The 20,349-nt window shown below is 41.4% G+C and overlaps 2 protein-coding genes across 3 annotated transcripts; one reads left to right on the forward strand and one right to left on the reverse strand.

Moving 5' to 3' along the window:
• Positions 1 to 2,240: 2,240 nt before the first annotated feature.
• TTC9C (tetratricopeptide repeat domain 9C) lies at positions 2,241 to 10,983 on the reverse strand. The gene is made up of 4 exons (XM_075187640.1): positions 10,578 to 10,983; positions 7,380 to 7,632; positions 7,125 to 7,307; positions 2,241 to 3,799 (listed from the first exon to the last, which is right to left on the reverse strand). Exons 1-4 carry the CDS (start codon positions 10,590 to 10,592, stop codon positions 3,705 to 3,707), a joined length of 546 nt encoding a protein of 181 aa, XP_075043741.1. The 5' UTR covers positions 10,593 to 10,983; the 3' UTR covers positions 2,241 to 3,704.
• Positions 10,984 to 11,411: 428 nt separating this feature from the next.
• HNRNPUL2 (heterogeneous nuclear ribonucleoprotein U like 2) lies at positions 11,412 to 19,139 on the forward strand. Of its 2 annotated transcripts, none has more exons than XM_075187639.1 (14): positions 11,412 to 12,211; positions 12,997 to 13,135; positions 13,803 to 13,873; positions 14,310 to 14,449; positions 15,074 to 15,164; positions 15,265 to 15,377; positions 15,544 to 15,807; positions 16,282 to 16,404; positions 16,630 to 16,758; positions 16,858 to 17,023; positions 17,126 to 17,308; positions 17,401 to 17,507; positions 17,713 to 17,796; positions 18,633 to 19,139. In XM_075187639.1, the coding sequence occupies exons 1-14, from the start codon at positions 11,707 to 11,709 to the stop codon at positions 18,693 to 18,695; spliced, it is 2,178 nt and encodes a 725-aa protein (XP_075043740.1). In that variant the 5' UTR covers positions 11,412 to 11,706; the 3' UTR covers positions 18,696 to 19,139. The 2 variants fall into 2 exon arrangements, with proteins under 2 accessions (XP_075043740.1, XP_075043739.1); XM_075187638.1 differs by having other exon boundaries at positions 11,413 to 12,211; positions 18,630 to 19,139.
• Positions 19,140 to 20,349: the final 1,210 nt, after the last annotated feature.

The following is a 20,349-nucleotide window of genomic DNA, read 5'->3' on the forward strand; positions in this document are numbered from 1 at the left end:
TGCCTGTGATCCCGACCTTTGGCGTTTATTGACTACCCTGCTTGCCTGTGACCCTTGACCTCGGCTACTGTTTGACTATCCGCTGCTTTCTACCCACTCTCCTGGCCTGCCGCTGTTGTCTGTATTATCAACCCACACTACATCTGGAGCCAAGTCCTGGGGGCATCTGAGTACAGGTGAGCGCAACTAGCTCTAAGGGAAAGGCGGCTGCTATAGGTGAAACCCTCCGTCATCAGTTCTGTGGGTTGGTGATCAGACCAGCAGCCTAACATTATAACCGGTCATACAAGTATTCCGGAGACAAAATTGGAATGGATGAAAGCAGAACCAACTTGTCTCCAGCTCAAGTTCTGGCTGGTCAAATTCAGACTCTGCAGGTTCCAAAGGTTAGCTCCTTATAAACACCCCAGAGGGGTGTTTATTTGTTCCAGTCCACTTAAGGAAGGCGGTCCTTTCAGAAGCACACAACAGTAATACTGCTGGACATCCTGGAATCCATAAAACTTCGGAAATCCTCTCCCGTACTGTATAGTGGCCATCATTATCTGCTGACGTCAAAAGTTATGTCCTCTCCTGCGAAGGTTGTGCCAGGAATAAGGTCCTCAGGAACCATCCTGCAGTCCAGTTGGTTCCATTGCTCATTCCTTCAAAACCCTGGACACACTTATGAATGGACTTTATTGTCGATCTCCCACCCTCTGCAGGACATAATACCATATGGGTGGTTGTAGACCGCTTTAGCAAGATGGCACACTTTATTCCGCTAACTAGGCTTCCTAGTGCTCGAGATTTGGCCATCTTATTCATTCAACACATATTCCGTCTCTATGGACTTCCTACTGATATTGTTTCCGATCGTGGCTCTCAATTTGTGGCACAGTTCTGGAAATCTTTCTGCATCCTCCTTGGAATCAAGATCAGTCTGTCATCCGCATACCACTCTCAGTGTAATGGTGAAACGGAAAGAGTTAACCAGTCTCTGGAACAGTTCCTGTGATGTTATACCACAGAATTCCACGATAACTGGGCCTCCTTGTTACCTTGGGCAGAATTTTCCTATAATAATTCCTGTCATTCATCCACTTAAGTGTCTCCGTTTTATTGTAACCTTGGTTTTCATCCCGGGTCCAATTCCTTGTATTCTCTCAAGTCCACTGGTATTCCGCAGATTCGTGCCACAGCTATTGATCTTAAAGCTATTTGAAAGAAAGTACAGTCCTCTTTAAGACGAGCCTCATTTTTTTGCTAAAAAAAATTCAGATCGCCACCTGCTGCCCCCAAAATGTAAGGATATTGGGTTTTTAAACCAAAGTTCACTAGGTAACTCTACCCTCTTAGGCTCATAAATCACACATGCAAGGAGAATGAAAGATACAATGCTATCTTTACTTTTTCTAGAGTAACACAACAGACAATAAGCCTGCACACTTTAAACAATAGGTCAGCAGATCAACAGTGTCAATGAGTCCCAGCAAAGTCCCCCACCCACCTTAGTCATAAAACAATGCTACAGGCAAGAGTCTGTCAACAGGAGGTTCATGGACTCCTGGTATCTTGCTGTTCAAGTCTCCACCGTGGTGGGGCTCCAATTATCAGTCTCCCTAAACCTGTGGGGCGCACCAGAATCTGACGAGTATCTCCCAATGGAGTGAGGGAATGACAGGTCCACACATGGAGCAACAGCCTCCTTCCTAAGATACAGAACAGCGATAATAACCAGGACTGCTGGTAGAGCCCATAAACTCAACAACAGTTGGACCTACACCTTCCAGGAAATCAAGCCTCAGAAAAACACACACCCTTGGGTCTCTCCTTCTGGACCAGGGGGTTGGAGTATACTCAGCTTTTCACAGTGGCTCCCCTGCTGTGTCCCTACCACAATGTCTAGGACAGTCCTGGGGAAGACAATGGGTAATCCTTTTCCCACCTCTTCCATGCATTTGGTAGGAGTCAAGGCGTGTAGCTCTCCAACACTTCCTAACCCTTCATGTGTCCACAATAGGCCCTCCCCCTATGTACCAGGTGAAATTTAAGAATTAGTCCTGGGGTGACAGTCCATGTACCTCTGAAAATTGACGGGCAGGCGGGAGAGGTTATCTCGACAGTGTGGCCCAGTCCTGTTACAGAGGTCAACATCCAACACCATAAACTGAAAAGGCACACTGTTCAACCTGTTAAAAACTTTTTTACACATTTGCCAATAGAACAAATTGTATTACAGTAATAGCTATGATCAAAAATATTCATTAAAAGTTTTATTGTTCATTCAGGAAAAAAAAAAAATTAAAGTTTAAACAATTTCAATTGTCAATATAGTAGATATTTTCCAGGTGAGAATGGTGCACTGCACTGTTAACACCATATATGATGAGTAAGATATAGTAATTGTCTCACTAAGGATTGATAATACTACTCAACAATATAACTGTAATTTGCTGTTGACGTTTAGTCTGTATGAAAATCCATAGGCGTAAAGGACGGTAAGCAAATACACTCTCTATGGGTCTCTCTTTCCTCTTATTTGCATACAATATCAACAGCAATGGAGATGAAGGCATAATAATGTAAAATAATATTATACATCTCTGAAACAAAAAGCTCTGAAGTGTGTGATTATATTAGTGTTCCTAAACACCAGTGCTCAAGACTCTCCCCAACCAGTTATATTTTCAATATTTGTCTTTGTGAGATAATCTTTTTGACTGTCCTTGGGACGAAGTCAGGTCTGTGCTAAGTGTAAAGCTGGGTACACACTACAGAATGTTCAACCATTTATCATGCCAATCAGACAATAACTGAATGTTAGGTCAGATATTGCATTAGCGTGTATGCTCCTGCAATCATGTTTTATTGTACCAAAGCACATTGTATTGTTTGATTTGAATTTATAAACTGACTAAAAATCACTATACATCTATAGAACAATGTCAGGCAATTGTGGAAGTGTGTATACACTCACAACTAGCAGTGTAAACAGATCTCTAGGGGAGTGTGTAGAGTCACAATCTTTTCAGCAGATAGCTAGGACAGGTGAAGAGCACAGATCTGAAGTAAACGGTGTAGGTGTGTACACATAAATCTGCATGCTCATCAGCAAAATCGTTACAAAAATTGCATTTGCAGTAATTTTCTGTAGTGTGTACTCAGCTTTGGACAAGTTACAGGGACAAGTTAGAAGCCAGCAATTTTGTAAGAATTCATGTGTGATGTACAGAGCATATAGTATACCAGACAGTATCCTACATTATACCTGCACTAAAATTCCCCAGTAATGCTTTCACCAATGTCCTCCACAATATACTAGCCAGTACCCTCACACATTCACTTGGCTGCATGTAACATACATTAAAGTATTCTGTTCCGGTTGCATTCCTTGTTGCCTGGTGAGAGGTACTTGTTCAGCCCTGTATCTATTCACTTATGTATCATTACTGAAAACCCTTAAAACATGACCTGTTGCTGGTGGTACTTGAGCAGAGTGGAAAAACAATGTAATAAGCACTGGTGTAAACACATATTGTACAAACTGGTAAAACGGTGTGTATACATGTTCCTATATGCTGCATTTTTTTATTTTACAATGCTGGAGAGCAGATACAGATGCCTTCAATTTTATGTATAGAGATGGCTGTCAATATACAATGTTTTACATTTATTTTTGAGCTTTTATGACAGACAAACCACAAGTAAAATTGTGCAAGACACTAGTCAAACATGCCCTGGTATTTCTGTTTCTCCTTTTCCCGGGAAGCACTGATAGCAGAGTCTGTCAGTTGTAAATAACGTTTGATGTTTAAATCTATTAAGAAAAAGAAGTAATAAAATTAGTGAAAGAAATTAAAGGGATCATTGAATCACAATTGTAAATGAAACAACATGTTCTCAAAATCAGGGAAAAAAAACTTTTTCTAACTAGTACAGTTAGACAAGAAATGTTCACTAATATCTAGCTTACGAGATGACCAAATGGTATTTAAAAAAATAAAAACATAAATCACCAACAGATGAAAACAATTTCCCCCCAATTCAGTTTGTTATGAAAGCAATTTGAATAACAGACAAGTACAGCAACAATACAAGACTCTATGGTAGTCCTCATAATGGACAGGTTCTCTATCCAGTTTAGGTAGAGACAGATTAAAAATACCCTAGACCGTATATAAGGCAGCTTCTATTCTTCCCTACGTCTTTTCCTGACTCTAGTAGTAGGTAGATTAGGTAGTGTCTCATTGTTTTTCTATAGTGCAGCAAATTCTCTTCCGTGTGTCCCAGCGATGTACCATCTGATTTTGAAAGCTGAGGAACACCAGCTTTTTACTGTGGAGATCCCGCTGCATCAGAAGTCACAGGGCGCCAAGATGGAGACCAGGCTAAAGGAGGACTCAGTACTGCTCTGAAGCATTCCGTCCTTGGAAATGTTTTGCCACAGTCGTTTTGAGTGCAGCAACTGTATTTGGCAGCGGAACGGAACTATTATCAAACCCCAACAGCCGAAGGGCAACCACGCTTGGTAAGCTCCTAAGTGAGGGGTGCTTGGTGTTTTTGCACTTTACACTTCAATTAGATAAATGTTCTGTCACAGCACTGGGGTTACGAGTTTGATTCCCGACCATGGCCTTATCTGTGTGGAGTTTGTATGTTCTCCCCATGTTTGTGTGGGTTTACCTCCGGGTGCTCAGGTTTCCTCCCACACTCCAAAAACATACTAGTAAGCTAATTGCTGCTATTAAATTGGTGTGCGTGTTTTATTAAGGAATTTATATTGTAAGCTCCAATGGAGCAGGGACTGATGCGAGTTCTCTGTACAGCGCTGCGGAATTAGTGGTGCTAGATCAATAGCTGATGATATTACATTTTATGGGTATGAATGAGGAACCAATTACCAGAGTCTCATAAATCCCTTTCTGAAGACGGCAATAGAAAGGGTAGTTCTTCTCTGTACATCAGGTGGTGAAAGACCTTAGTCAAAGAATGATACAGTTTGAAAACTTCAGTTTATCTTTAAGGGGTCCCGAGGAATCCAATGGATAGGTAGATGGAGCATTGTTTTAAAAAGTTTCAGATTTCACCTGAAATCAATTTAAAATCAGGCGTGGTTATAGTCTCAGTGAAGAGGACGCTTCGATTGCAGGGAGAGACACTGTACACAGAGATCCAAAAAAGAGTTGACAATATATGTTTGTTAAAAAGCATTGAAGTTACACAGATATGCATAGATTTTTTTTGTATGAACCCTCTTTGGACACAACTGAGCTGCAGCCAGGGCAATCAGAAGCTGTCCCTCTATAAGTCTTTCGTAGCCCTAAGTGACCAATTTTGTGCTCAATCCCCACCTTGTCTGACCCTTTAAACCACTGCAAGAGTCTCTGAGATGGATGACACCGAATGTGCTATCCCTTGTTGAAATAATAAAATGAACTACTGAGGCCTTGAACAAACACCAATCAACATTGTTTATTAATATAGTTTACAAATATACTATTTCAACAAGATTTGGTTTTCCAGTGATTTTAGTGTACAGTACAGGGATATGCCTTTCAAGAGCCCATATATGAGACAAAGAATTTAGTATTTAGGACATGTATCCATAATTTTAATATGGAGAGGGATAGACTCATCCTAAACATTAAGCATCCAACCATGTGGATGGTCACAAGGCTACCCCTATGTGTGTGTAGGCTCAGAAGTTATGATGCACAGTAACTACCATCCAAACTACCAACCCTGGATACAAACATAAGAAGTAAAAACTGATAAAGGTATGATCAGAGGACCAGGTGTCTGCCCAACACAGTTGCTCTGTCAAAGCCCATGCTTTGCCACTCAAAAGGCCTAACTTATCCCCACCCTAATAATATCAGAAACTGGGCTTCCCGACCCAAAGTAAGTCTGTCAAAAGAAGAGACCCCATCCTAAGCTGAAGGAAGGAATTAGCGTAATGAAACATCTATATGTATGAAACAGAGTGGAATGGAGAACTACTTGATCAGGTTATCTACTAAAGGCCACCAAGGGGCAACTTATGAGACTTAGGAAACCAGCTGTTGAACTGGCTGGACAGCAGAGGATAAACTTTTACTATATCAATATGACTTCAATCTGGAACATCAAAGCTGAAATTGTACTGCCACAAAGGGCAAGACCATATTTCCCAAGACCTACATGCCAATTAAGACAGAGGTCCATTTGAGAGTTAAAGCAGACTAGAACAGACTGAGCCACAAGAGTCATTGGTTTCTCGAGAAGAAAGAACCCTGTATCCGCAAGGTTATCAGCAGACAAAGAGTACAAGCCTTTGAGAAGGAAGAAGGTTGGCTTTGAGAAAACTGAAAACCCACCCACCCTTGGGATTCTAATGTCTGTGCCATCTCTCTACCTGAACAGGAATTAAGACTAGAGAGCCTGCCTTATCAATGGACTATCCAGATAAAGATTGTTACTTGTCTGGACCTTCACATGGCATCCATAACTGCTCTGATCTTTGAAAAAACTAGTGGTGTGTTGCCTATTCAAGAAAGAGTCCGAATCAGTGAAAATGGTGAACACCCGCAAATCTGAGAAGCCAACTGAAACCTAAACAGATAGGAATCTGCAGAATTCATGGACACCATTCTGTTTGATGCCATAAATCACAGGTCTCAAATATTCAATTTTGAATTTGTCCATTGAACCTGAAGTTTAAACTTGAGGATCAAACTAGAACTAAAAGATCCACCAGGCTATGGACTAGTAAGGAAATCCCTCATCCTTTGCTCTACCAGCATTAAAAAGGTCTCATCAATGAATCTGAAGTGGGACAGGTCCACTGAACCCTAAACAGATTGGCTCCAACCACAGATGTAAATGGGTGGGTCGCCTACCTGTCTAACAACTGAATCTCTTTATTGGAAGCTGGGCCCTTAGCAGACTCAACCCACTCTTCTGTAAGTTGCCCACCATGAATGAGAAGGACTGAGCTTTCACAGACTGACCCCCAAACCTTTCAACAGCATAAAGGCCAAACCTAAGGTCCTGTGCTCACAGAACACAACAGGAAACGTACCCTAATGAACTTGTTTTAATGGAAACAGACGGAAGAGAAAAAGGGCTAGCTGGTCTTAAGAGGACAGGGTGTAAAATCCCACCTTTGGCTTGCTGGGAGGCTGCTTGTGTTAGGTAACGGTGAGCTGTCGTATAGTCATGCAGGTGGTAGCTGGAGACACCAGCGCGATATAATGCCTTAACATTTTGAGGCTGTAGTCTTAGGACCTGCAAGCTGCATTCACAGACACGCTCATACCGGGGTGGATGAGTCTGGAGGAGACATGCTAAAAGACAAAAGCTTTGGTTAAGAATGTGGAACATTGAATCTTTCACATATACCTGTTTTTATATAGTACCTGCTAAATTATTATAACAGTCTGCCTGAAGAGTTTGCAGAGTCTCCAGCTGTTGAGGAGTGAGCTTGACAGAAGGAGGGCCCAGTCCAGACAGGGGATTAAGCAAATGAGGGTCTAGGCTGCGAAGCTGTAGGAGAGCACGGTGGTAGAGACTCACAGCTTCTCGCACCCGGTGTTCAGAATAGCAAGTGTTGCCCTGAGACTTAAAAGAACTTGCAAGCAAGAGACGTTGCTCAACTGCTCCATCCTGGGACTACAAAGAAACATGGAGGAGGGTAAAAATATTAACAAATGTACATAAAATTACTAATAAATAAAATAAATATTTATTTTCAACCATGTTAAACAGAGACAGTACATTTACCAATCTCCAAATCATGTATGGAGATGCTGCTGAATACATCTTGAAAGTTACAGGATTTTGAAGTATTGGTACTGATGGCAAGTATGCTTACAACATTTCTATTATGTTTATAATTAACGTAATTACACCAAGCTTCTTTCATTAACCTCCTTTACGCCAATATAAAATAAAGAATGCCCTCAAGTACAGCACTTCTCAATAAAGGTTTTTTTTCAATACAATGCATATATTCTTTACATTCTGCATGACATTTCTTTTTCACTTCACAGTGTGTCATTTGCAGTTTTTTTTGTTCATGGATTTAGGAGCATGCGAGTCAGTTACAAGTTTCTCACTGAGAACTAGGGGAAGTGGTGTAGTCCTAGTGGTTCCCACTTTCTGACCCTTCAGTTTCTCCTCACTTTGAAGGAAATTGAGTTTAAGTTTCTGGATAAATCTTGTCTTTATCCCAAACCCCCATCATTGTGCAATTATATAGTCTAAAGAGTGCTTTTGGCTATTAAGCAAATAGAGTATTACTGCTCCACTGCTTGTCATATTCCTCAAACCATCCCTGAACAATTTCTGTAGTGTGGCAGGGCTCATTAGCCTGCTGAAAGAGACCACTGCCATCAGGTAATACAGTTGCCATGAAGGGGTGTACTTGGTCTGTAACAATCATCATCATTTATATAGCTCCACCATTTCCACAGCACTATTTAGGTAGGTGGAATGTGTCAAAGTAACATCCATATGAATGCCAGGATCCAAGGTTTCTCAGCAGAACATTGCTCAGAGCATCACACTGCCTCCCCCATTTGTCTTCTCCCCATAGTGCATCCTGGAACAATTTCTTCCTCACGTAAACTACACACACGCACCCAACCATCCATATGATGTAAAAGAAAACGGGATTCATCAAACCAGGTCACCTTCTTCCGTTGCTCCATGGCCCAGTACTAGTGCTCATGTGCCAATTGCAGAGACCAGGGGTCAGCATGGGCAGTCTGCGTTGCACTGTGTGTTCAGACACCTTTCTCACATAGCACGCATAAACTTTTTCAGCAATTTGTTTTACAGTTGCTTTTCTGTGGGATTGGACCAGACAGGCTAAACTTTGCGCCCCATGTGCATCAATGAGCCTTGGGTGCCCATGAGCCTGTTGCCGGTTGTCCTTCCTTGGACCACTTTTAGTTGGTACTAGCCACGGCACACTGGGAACACCCTGTTTTAGAGATGCTCTGACCCAGTCATCTAGCCCCCAAATTTGGCACTTGTCAGAGTCCCTCAGATTATTACACTTGCCCATTTTTCCTTTGCCCAACACATGAACTTCAAGAATTGACTGTTCACTTGCTGGCTAATAATTCCTACCTCTTGACAGGTGCCATCGTAACGAGATAATCAACGTCATTCACTTCACTTGTCAGTGGTTTTAATATTACGACTGATGAGTGATTATATATGGTTGCCTGTATTTCAACGAATCCAATATAAAATTCTTCTTCTAACATACAAGGCCATCAACAAAATTGCACCGACATATTTTCACACTTGTCTCAAAATATCTCCCAACGACACCTCCGTTCTGCGTCTCTCTTCCACTCTCATCACATCCTCCCATTCTCGGTTACAGGACTTTTTTCAGGCTGCACCCACTTTGTGGAATTCCCTCCCTCGCACAGTAAAACTTTCCTCTAGTCTTCAAACAATCTCTGAAAACCCACCTCTTCAGACAATCTTATGATATTCCTCAACCACCATCTTAATCTCCCTAGGTTAGCCTATTACCACCCTCTACACAGCTAACTCAAGACAACAACCCACTGACCAACAATGCCACACACACACACCCCACTCAATACTTTTACCTTTGCATTCTAGCTGGTCCATTGTGCAATATGATGTAGCACATGCCCTTGTGTTTCAAACTCCCATTGTTCTATAGATTGTAAGCTTGCGAGCAGGGTTCTCTTACCTCTCTGTCTGTATGTATGTATTATCTTATAAATGTTTGTTCCCAATTGTAAAGCGCTACGGAGCTTGCTGGCGCTATATAAATAAATGTTGATGACGATGATGATAATAATAATAATATTATATATATATATATATATATATATATATACTCCGAAAAAATAGATGTGGACGGGTTTTTCTCATGATAACCCCCCCCCCCCCCCTCATGCGGTTTTTGAAGGATTTGAGTAACCTACCTATTCATTATTAGAGGATCTCTGACAATTGCTGCAGTCCAAGCATCTTCGATCACAAATGCAGTTACCATAGGTGACTTCTATCCTATGGGGAGAGCATGCACAAATTGTGCGAAGGCCATCGTAACCTTTAAGTAAAGTGATCGCTATCACTTTCCTATAGACTATTCAATGGGACAGGCTCATATTGCAGCCGCTGTCCTGGCTGAAGACTATTTAATACTACAGTATTACTTTACGAGTCCATGACTTACTGCAATACAAATCAAATGTATTTTGCCATTATGCTGGTAAGATTTTCAGTAATCTTCTTTAGCGTTTCAGCATAGAGGACAGAGGAACCAAACAGTTGCTGTGTAACCTGCAATCCACACATGACAGAGAGAAAGGCAGACTCTGCCTTTCCCCCAAAAATATTATTTTCTATATCTGTGCACTCTACAAATCTGACATTTATATCTAGCAAATACCTTTGGAAGGTCCACTGCCTATATTTCCCTGCAAGAGAGTAGGGGGGGGGGAAACTATAGACCTCTAACCATTACAGTGCATAGGACATAATTCATTCAAATCTAGTCACCAAAGTGACCATCTCCTCTATAGGCAGAGGAATACTACGGGTAACAGCCGCCACTCTACCTGCTCAGCCATCATCCCCTCACTGCACCGACCATGCCGCTCTACCACTCAGACTCGCTGCACCCAGCGGAGAGCGTGTCACGTGACCCCCGACATGAAATAACTTTATTTATATCGATCACTGATTTCAAACACGCAGCAATAAACAGAACACCAGTTAATATGGCTTTATTGTATAAATAAGGAGGCTGTAAGTAACACAGGAACATAATAAGACGCCATTTTCCCAGTTCTGAACTGAATGGACACCGCAGTGTATAACTTCCTGTACGCCGATAGCTGAACTACAAGCTCCTGCCACTCATAGTCCTGTAGTTTCAGGAGAGCCTGCTCCTAGCCACTATATGATCCTCAGCTTATGGAGTAAATGGTAGTCATGTATATGTGGTTGTACACTAGATTCTACTACCTACAATATATAATCCGTACAGTGGGCTCGTAGACAGGATAATGTGAATGTGCGATAAAGGCATCATAAAGCCACAAACGACCAAAAAGGGAATATATTTTATATAACGGCTAAACAAATATGACGGTGACGAAATGCGTCTGACCAATGAGAAAGTCAGGCGTCATTGTTTACTCGCTGTCAATCAATGAATGAAAAAGGGCGGGAACCCCGGGAGCCTGTCAACCGATCTAGTAAGACCAAGGGTGAGGCGGTGATGGGCGGCTGCCTAGTCCAACCACAATTGTTTATTTGTAGAGGCGGGGCATGTCTAGAGTTGGACTAATCGCAGAACCTGACGTCACAAAGGATTACCCTAAACCGCTAGTTTCGACCAGTCATTGGCCAGAACGTCACGGAGGCGGGTTCCACGGGCAAATAGCTGTTTATTGTTAATAAGACGGTGGTTGTGCGCTGCTGAAACGGAATTATACCGGCATAACCCGGGATCGCTGTGCTGCTTTTGTAATTAAACCATATCTCCCGATAGGGGAGGGTTTGAGCGCCGTCGGAGGGAAACGAAGTAACGGACACGTGCACTGCGCTTATTTGATTCGGGTTGTAGTCCAATACAGGACCACTTCCGGCCGTACTTCCGGGGTGTGATCCGCAGACACCCGTCCACTTCCGGTGCGCTCAGAGCACATCCGCCCTGTGTCTTTATCTGTGAACAGCGGTACCATGAGCGGCCTGGACCCGCGCAGGATGAAAGTGACGGAGCTGCGTGCTGAGCTGCAGCGCAGGGGGCTGGATTGCCGGGGACTGAAGGCCGAGCTGAGCGACAGGCTGCAGGAGGCGCTGGACTCAGACCTGCTTGGGGGAGATGAGGACAGGAAGGCGGTCAGCCTGGGCTCTGACGAGATGGATCGGGCCCTTGAGCCTGGAGAGGGGGAGGAAGAGGAAGACGATCCAACACCGGAGGAGGACGATCCGACACCGGCGGAGGACGATCCAATCCCGGAGGAGGATGGGGAGTTCGCTGCCATCGTTGATCGTTCGTCCCTTGGGAAATCCGCCAGTGTCCCGGCCGCGGAGATTACCCCAGCCGCGGTGGATCAGCCTGCTGAGGCCTTGGAAGAGGCCATGGAAGGGGCCGGTGACAGCGGGGGATCCTTGAACGGGGCAGCTCAGAAAGAGGAGCCCGAGGAAGCTGGGACGGCGGATGAAGAAACTGAAAATGTCGCTGGTGGGTGTATATATTTGCAACCGAGTAAGGCGCTCGGGCTGGTGGGGGAGGGGTAACCTGTGGATGCAGTAAGTTGTTACCTCCAGGTGTAATTGTTTGCTGGCTTTTCTATTGCTCTTTATGTAGTTTATGCCTTCATCCCTTATACACTTTCTTCTTGTACCATATGGTATGTAAAGTCCTTTAATGTCATACAATGGCCTGCCTTGTCCTATTATCATCCAAAAGATCTGCTTTATAATTCTCAATGATGTTTTATGCTGCCATGTGATCTGTGTTGGGAACTCTATGTTCCTAGAAAGTTGTGTACTTATCACATATGTTGGAGGCAGAGACAATCTTTTCTAAATTATTTATTCCTACTATATTATCCATGTGTTCTCCATTGATGTTCCGTAGAATACTTTCTGGTCATTAATGTATATGTTATGGTGGAGTTTTTACTTTCTATTATAGTCAACTATTACTTAGTGTTAATGTGGGTTAAAGTCTGTTTGTAAAGTTCAGATGGTCTCTTGATGTGAACAGAAGATGATGTTTCAAACATGTTCTGTAACGGAGAGCCTAATCTGTATCTGTCCTCGTCATAGATCACCACTATGGACTTCATGTACATTTAACATGTTTCAGTCATGTTTTCATTTGAACAGTTATGGGTATTGTATATAATATCCCAGACTTTTGACTATTTCCCTTTGTGCATGGGCTTTTTATTATAGACTTTTGTTGTCACACTTGCATTATATTAACTAATTTGCAAACTTCCTATGTTCACTATTTTACAGCTGTAGCGGTAGACAGTAAAGATAAGCAGCCTGAATCTAAGAGTTCAGGAGCGATGCGCCATGGAGTGAAAAGGCTGCGGGAAGATGAACAACGCGGACGCACATATCACGAATACAAAGAAGAGGGTTATTATAGCCGGTATGATGCACAAGCTGTAGATCAGCCATGTAAACACTAACCTTTTTATATTTTAGAATCACACAACACTTAATAATTTTGAGATATCATTTATTTATTCTGTCTCCTAATTTCTCAAATACATAAAAAATGAAGGCAAAAGAACACCCAATCACCATTCATGTTTAGACTGTGTATTTATATAAACTGCAAATATTTATGCTCTAGCCTGTTCATTAACTTCATTAACTTGTAATATTTGGAGTTAAATATTTACTCTTTCAATTTAATTGCATGATGCAGCTATAGTTGCACTTTAGTATGAAACATATACAAATGACCATATTAAGGTTTGGGATCCAATGTCTGAAACCTGATGGATAAAACAATGTCTGGTGCTACATACAGACACGATCATAAGGTGCCTACTTCAGTCTATTTGATGCATGTACAGTTCGTACTCCTTACAAAAGCCAAAGTGATTGTTTTCAAAAGGCAAAATTGCACTTAAAACCTCTTGCGATTCTGTTTAAATTATGGGGTTTATAGAATTGATTCAACTTTTTTTTTCTTTAGGTTTGCGTTTGGTCTTTTATTTGTGCATCTTTATGCATGACATTGTCTTTTTATGTCTGCCTCTGCCTTAACTACTGATCGTGACTAATCTCTTCTGTGTTTTTTAACTTAGTTCCAAGTCTCCGGTGCCTACTGAAGAGGCAAGTGATGAAGTCGAAGACAATGAGCTGTGCCTTGATAAATGTAGGTGCTTTTCCTTTCTAGTGTGTTCAGACTGTGTTAAATACTTCAAATTTCTTAATGTCATTTTTATTTTAAAGCATTGGAGAATGCAGTGTACGAATAGGTAGTGACCAATCATTTATTGTAACTTGAATCCAGAGCAGTGACTCTGATCTGAGTTTGCTTAGTGTTGCCACTGAGAGATGTTAAAGAACATTGGGTGCCTCTCAGTCAGAATTACTTTGATTAGTATGGCTATTAAACTTAATGTTTTATTAAAATAAATACCATTTGACTGGTGTATTTTACTTCTTATTACATTCATTCCACTCAACTCATCTGCTCTATTGAAGTCATTAATTGTGTTTAAATAATTAGGATGGCAAAGTAGTACAATGGATATTCGTGTGTATGCACGGAGCTTGTTTGTTAACATAGTTCACCATTTTTGTTCCAGCTACATGTGATCTGCAGTTTAAAATGGATAAGGACCGCTTTGGTGGACGACCTCTCTTTTCTGAGAAATTTCCATCTCTGTGGTCAGGTTCTCGAGCAACTCATGGTGTAACAAAGGGGAAGGCCTACTTTGAAGTAAAGGTAAGATCTTCAGTTCTTGTCTGTCTTATAGCAAGTGAAGGATAGTTGCATATTGCTGTCACAATGAAGTACCCTCCGCTCCACTTATTGTATTGATATAGAAAAGGCTGTGTATTACTTGTCTCAGTAATGCACCATTGGTTACTAGATGTTCTGTATCGTTTCTTACTTGACTCACATGGGTATGTATGGGCAAGTAGAAGACCAGGTAGGCTCTGCCAATCAAACTTTTAATTTATGAAGGAAAATATGCACTGACCTCACATTTTAGTTTTTAACTTTAGTTTAGCACTCAACAATGCTTAATGTATTAATATAGAATTCATTTTTGCATGAAGTGTTATAATGCTACCATGTGTATACCAATGGATGTTGCCTAATTCTTAAGAACATATGCAACTTTTATTTGTCCTATTTATTTTCTTATAAACTGCAATGGCAAGTGGAAGTAACTGCCAGTATTTCCCACACACTTTGCACTATGTGCATAAATATTATAATAGAAGGTATAGTACACACACATGTAGTGATTGTGAAAGCTTTTAGTAGCAAAAAAAAAAAAAAAAGAATCCTGTAGAATTGATGAATATACATCTGAGTTTGACTTGTTCATCGTTTCTGTAGGTGACAGCGAATCTGCCTGTGAAGAATGCAAGCACCGAATCACCTTTACTTCGCGTGGGTTGGTCTGTTAGCCAGTCAGCTCCTCAGCTGGGTAATGATGTGATAAGTTTTTACTCTGCATCCTTCACTATCTTGGCCCTCTTTATGTTTATAGAGCTTTTCCCTTTCTCACATCTCCCTCTGTCTGCCAGGTGAAGATGACTTCTCCTATGCTTATGACAGTCGTGGTCTCAAGGTTACCAGTGCACATTTTGAAGCCTATGGGGAGTCATTTGGTGAAAATGATGTGGTTGGCTGCCTTGCTGTAAGTTCTTTCTGCAGTTTTCTTTGTTAGTAAAAGGCTGTCTGTTGTAATTATTTTATTGGTCTTATGAGTTGATGTTCTTTTAATCCTTGCTGCCAGTTATACAGCTTTGCGTTCTGTCAATTTTTCTCTAAGGTTGTGTTTTTTTTTACTTTAATCCATACAGAACCTAGATGGTGACTCAGTGGAGATTTCTTTCTCTAAAAATGGTGCTGACTTGGGTCAGGCTTTTGTCTTGGATAAGAGTACTTTGGGGGAGCAGGTACTGCTGCCCCACATCTTGTGCAAAGGCTGCACTTTTCAGGTTAACTTTGGACAGAGCAAGGAGCCCTGGCATCTTCCACCTGATGGATTCACATTCCTGAAAGAGTTTCAACCTGAGGACCTGACCAGGACACAGTTGCCACCTAAAACAGTTGAAGAGTGTGAGGTATGGAGCGTGTTTTACAAAGTATTCTGAGACCTTTATATAAGCACAACTCTATAATGAAAGCTGGGTAATAAGGCTGCACCAAAGCTTGTCATAACATTGTTATAGGATTGTCTGTGCCTTACACTTTAGTCCTCACACCTGGAATTCTGGAGACCAGCCATGGTGCATTTTGTGAACTTGCCACAGTGTTGTGACAGGCCTCCCTTCTTTCTCTTATACACTAGACTCGACCAGAGGGGGCAAAACCAAGGAAGAGGAGACCTTTAAAAAACAAACACAAAAAAACCCTTAACTGCCAATCTGTCTTTATGTTTATTACGTTACCCCAATGTGGAAGTTGATGTCTCCTAGGCATCAGAAGATTATCATAGTATATTAAGTAACATTGTTATAATGACATGTGATTTTGAATGTAGGTTTATCCATACATCTGAATTTTTCATCTCTCCTATACTAAAATTTGTTTCCAAGGTGTTACTGATGATCGGCCTGCCAGGCACTGGAAAAACCACATGGGCTCAGAAACACTGTCGTGAGAACCCAGAGAAGCGCTTTATGCACCTATCTACAGAAACACTGCTGACACAGTTGAAGGTGAGTGCAAACCAGGAAATGAAACAGGCTTTATGTGCTATCCCAACACTAAAAGACACATTTTAAATGGCTAGGTTTCAATTTCACTTGCAGGTTTCAGTACAGAGGCCTCAAAATATGAACAAGTATATAAATGTGATACTCCGGCCACTGAACTAAATTGGGTCATATAGCTACAACATAGTCCCATAAGTATAATCCGTCTTACTTCTGTTCTCTTTGCAGACTGCTGGACCTGACAAGCAAGAGGAAAGCCAAAAAGTTAAAGATAATCTTGTGCAGTTGGCAACACAGTGTCTGATCAGACTGGTGCCAGTTGCTGCCCGTAGGAAGGGGAATTACATTATTGACCAGGTGAGAAGACTGCGGCCTGTATTAGATACCTCGGATAAACATGGATCATGGCTAATAACCAACTTCATCCACAACACGTTTCTTCTCCTCCCTTTCCAGTGCACAGTTTATAGCTCTGCTCAGCGCAGGAAGATGCATTGTTTTAAAGGATTTCAGCGCAAAGCAGTGATGATGGTCCTCAAAGATGAGGAATGGAAGAAAAGGTTGGAGTCACGCAAAGAAAAAGAGGAGATTGTTCCAGAATATGTGCTTCTAGAGATGAAAGGTATTTTATAATTCATTTTTTTTTTTTTTTTGTACAGTTGTGTAAAGTAGGCCATGTTTGACGCATTTTTAACTTACTGCCTTGTCTGCTTCTCCAACTCAGCCAACTTCATGATTCCTACAAAGAGTGACTTTCTAGAAGATGTTCTGTATGCTGAGCTTGGGCAGGAAGAGGCAGATGCTTTAATATCGGAAGCGAAGAAGGAGGCACGCCAGCAGCTGCCTTCAAATGACAAGAGGGGAAATCGCATGCAGAAGCGTGTCCGCCCAGACAGGGGACGTGGAGGCAAGTGTAAATGGGAACATTGGTGTTCAGCTTGGTGGATGATACATGGGAACAAATGTATTTTTAATTGCTCGTTTTTTGCACTCCCCCAGGCAACTTCAACCAACAGAGGAACTTTAGCACTCGTATGTACATGCAGCACTCAAGGCCACAACCATATCATCAACAGCCACGTCAGTACTGGGGATCCCAAAGAGGGGTAAGAAAGCTACTACCTGATGGAGTGCTTTTAGATGCAGATTGAATGGGCCATTTTAGATGGGATTGATGAATGCATTTTAGTGCAGATCGAGAAGCGATCAAAACTGTTGCAATGGGATTTAATTAATTGCCAAAGATTGGTATTAGTCTCTCTTCAAATGTATACCTGATTGCATGACCATCTCTCCTTGTATAACTTGTAGGGTTACCAAAATTTCTTTGATCGGTACTCTGATCAGCAGAATAGATACTATGGACAACAGAACTTCAGACCACAGAACAGAGGGGTAAGGTTTCTTCTTATCAACCACATAGATAATCAGGTGTTTTCTGTAAAATGAACTGTATTTAAAAAGAAAAAATTGGATTATCTTTATCTAAAATGTATTGCAAAATAGATTTAATTTTAAATAGCTGTAAGTAAAATGTATAAAACTGCATTTTAAATTGTGGACCGTTAAGTTCTGTTATGGTGGAGGTGAACAGATCTACATTTATATTCCGGTGTGGTAAATTTTATTACCATTTATTTATATAGCACCACTACTTCCGCAGCGCTGTACAGAGAACTCACTCACACCAGTCTCTGCCCCATTGGGGCTTGCAGTCTTAAATTCCCTAACCTTGTACAAATGTGTATATTTAAATGGCATGGGTATTTATCTTGTAGTAATAGCCTATATTTTATTGATGTGCTGCAGTTACATCTTCACCTGACTTGTTACTTTACATCATTATACAAAGTAGCGTTCTTTCCACTGATTAGTTGGTAGTGCTGTCTAAACTTTAGTCCTGTTGGGTGTTTATAGCAAGACATATTGCCACGTTAGACTGGCTGCCATGACTAAGTTAAAGTGGGTGCACAGTTGAAAAAACTAATTAGGATGAGAAACACAACTTTATGCTTCCATATTGATAACTGGGCACTTTCTAGATACATATCCACTGCACTGTCGTAACACTCGCCTCTCTGGTTGCTGGATGTGTGGGCTTTCTTGTACTGTTAACACTTACGTACAGATGTAAGGGAACATGAAACTAGGTGTAGTTGCACATCAACTGTGCATGAGATTTGCAATGCATAAAATCTGATCTTAATCTTTTTGTATTGTCTTCTCAGCAGTGGCAAAATTATGATGACCGTTCACAATATTGGGATTACTATGGCTATCAAGGATATCGATGAATGAAGTGATAACACAGGGGAAGACAGCACAGGGGGGGGGCTTGGATTGTATATTTCTTTTCTACATTAAAATAAAAGCAAAAAAAAAAATAACCTTTTTTGTGGAGGAGAAACTGCAGAGCATGTAACATGTCAGAGACTTTATCTCCTTTCTATGTGTATGGGGTTTTTTTTTTTTTGTCAAGCTTAGAAAACATACTGAGGTTCAGGCATCGGTCAAATGCTGTCTTTTGACTGAGATGCACTGTCCAGAATGTCCTCCAGAACATTCGGGGGATACCTGTGTGAATGTTCTTACAGAAGGACTCCGTCCTGCCTTGCATCCTCCTGCTTAGCTGGGAGTAATATGCAGTAATTTTTACTTCCGTCTCATCATAACCCTGTAACCTTTTTAATTTTTATGCCAAGAAACATTTTTAAGAAATAAACATTTGTGTGACATCATTTCTGTCTAGATTTGTGTTTTCAACCTGCCACTACTCTGACTTATGCTTTCAAAAATGTAATCAAAAGTAATTTGTTTTCTTCTATACATGTAGCTGAAGCTCAATTGTTCCAGTTTTCTACATTTTTGCAGTCCATATAATCTCTTATGTTCTATAAATATTTACCAGGTACTCTTACTGTCTGTAAATGATTTGACAACCCTCTTATTAGTAAAGAAAACAATTATTGGAGAAACTAAGTGGAGTTGCCAGTGTTTTTTATGTATAGAGATATTAGAAAACCTTACACACCACAGCTTTTTATCATTACTAACATTTTATAGAGCAACAGCATACTCTGCAGCGCTTTACAGTCAGACAAACATGGTAATAAAGCAATAATGGGTGTTCAAAGCGGTAAGAGGGCTCTATTCTTACAATCAATAGGGCAATAGTTTCATACATGAGGTATAGACGTGCCATTCTATTAAATATTGGTTCAACCAGATGGTAAAAAGTGCTCCAGTCAGGGGTTGGTGTTTTTGAATGTGGAAGGAGGGGTAGTAATCTGGCAGGCTTGGTAAAGGTTAAGAAGATGGCTTGTGAATTTGATTAGCTTGCCTAAAGAGGTTTTCAGGAAATGTATGCCTAGGGCAAAGCCGTGTAGAGACTTCTACAGAGTCTTTGCTGCCCAAACAAGTCCTGTAACACTTCATGGAACATCTAATGTGTGCGGATGAGAGGCCCAGATGATGGGCAGGGTGGATAGGTCATGATGCTGAAGTCAAATGGAACTTCAATGCCAGAGAAGTGATATAGAGAATAGTAGCGTGCCTAGCATCAAGCTTTGAGGTAGAGATGCTCTGTTTTCAAAAACCGAGTCCATCCAAACATCGGAGATCAGAGTACGAGCCCTTTCGCGCACCCTCGGAACGGTAAACGTTATCGTTGTGTCATCGAATCTTGTGAGTTTTGGATTCTAGAATTGCCACCCTCCATGGAGATCCTGCACCATTTCACAGACACAGAAGAGGTAGTGGGGTTCTCGACAGTCTCCGGTGCAGTTGGGCAGCATCATTAATGAAAGAGGAGGGGTGGCAGTATTCAGTCTTCAGAGACATTGTACTGGGCTATAGCTCCCACAGAAACAGGAGAGGTGGCAGTGTTCTTGCCAGTCAATAGTGTACGTGCCATTGTTAGTGCTGAAACAGAAATAATAGGGGTGGCGG

This window comes from Mixophyes fleayi, chromosome 10, assembly GCF_038048845.1.
Source record: "Mixophyes fleayi isolate aMixFle1 chromosome 10, aMixFle1.hap1, whole genome shotgun sequence".
Lineage (NCBI taxonomy): Eukaryota > Metazoa > Chordata > Amphibia > Anura > Limnodynastidae > Mixophyes > Mixophyes fleayi.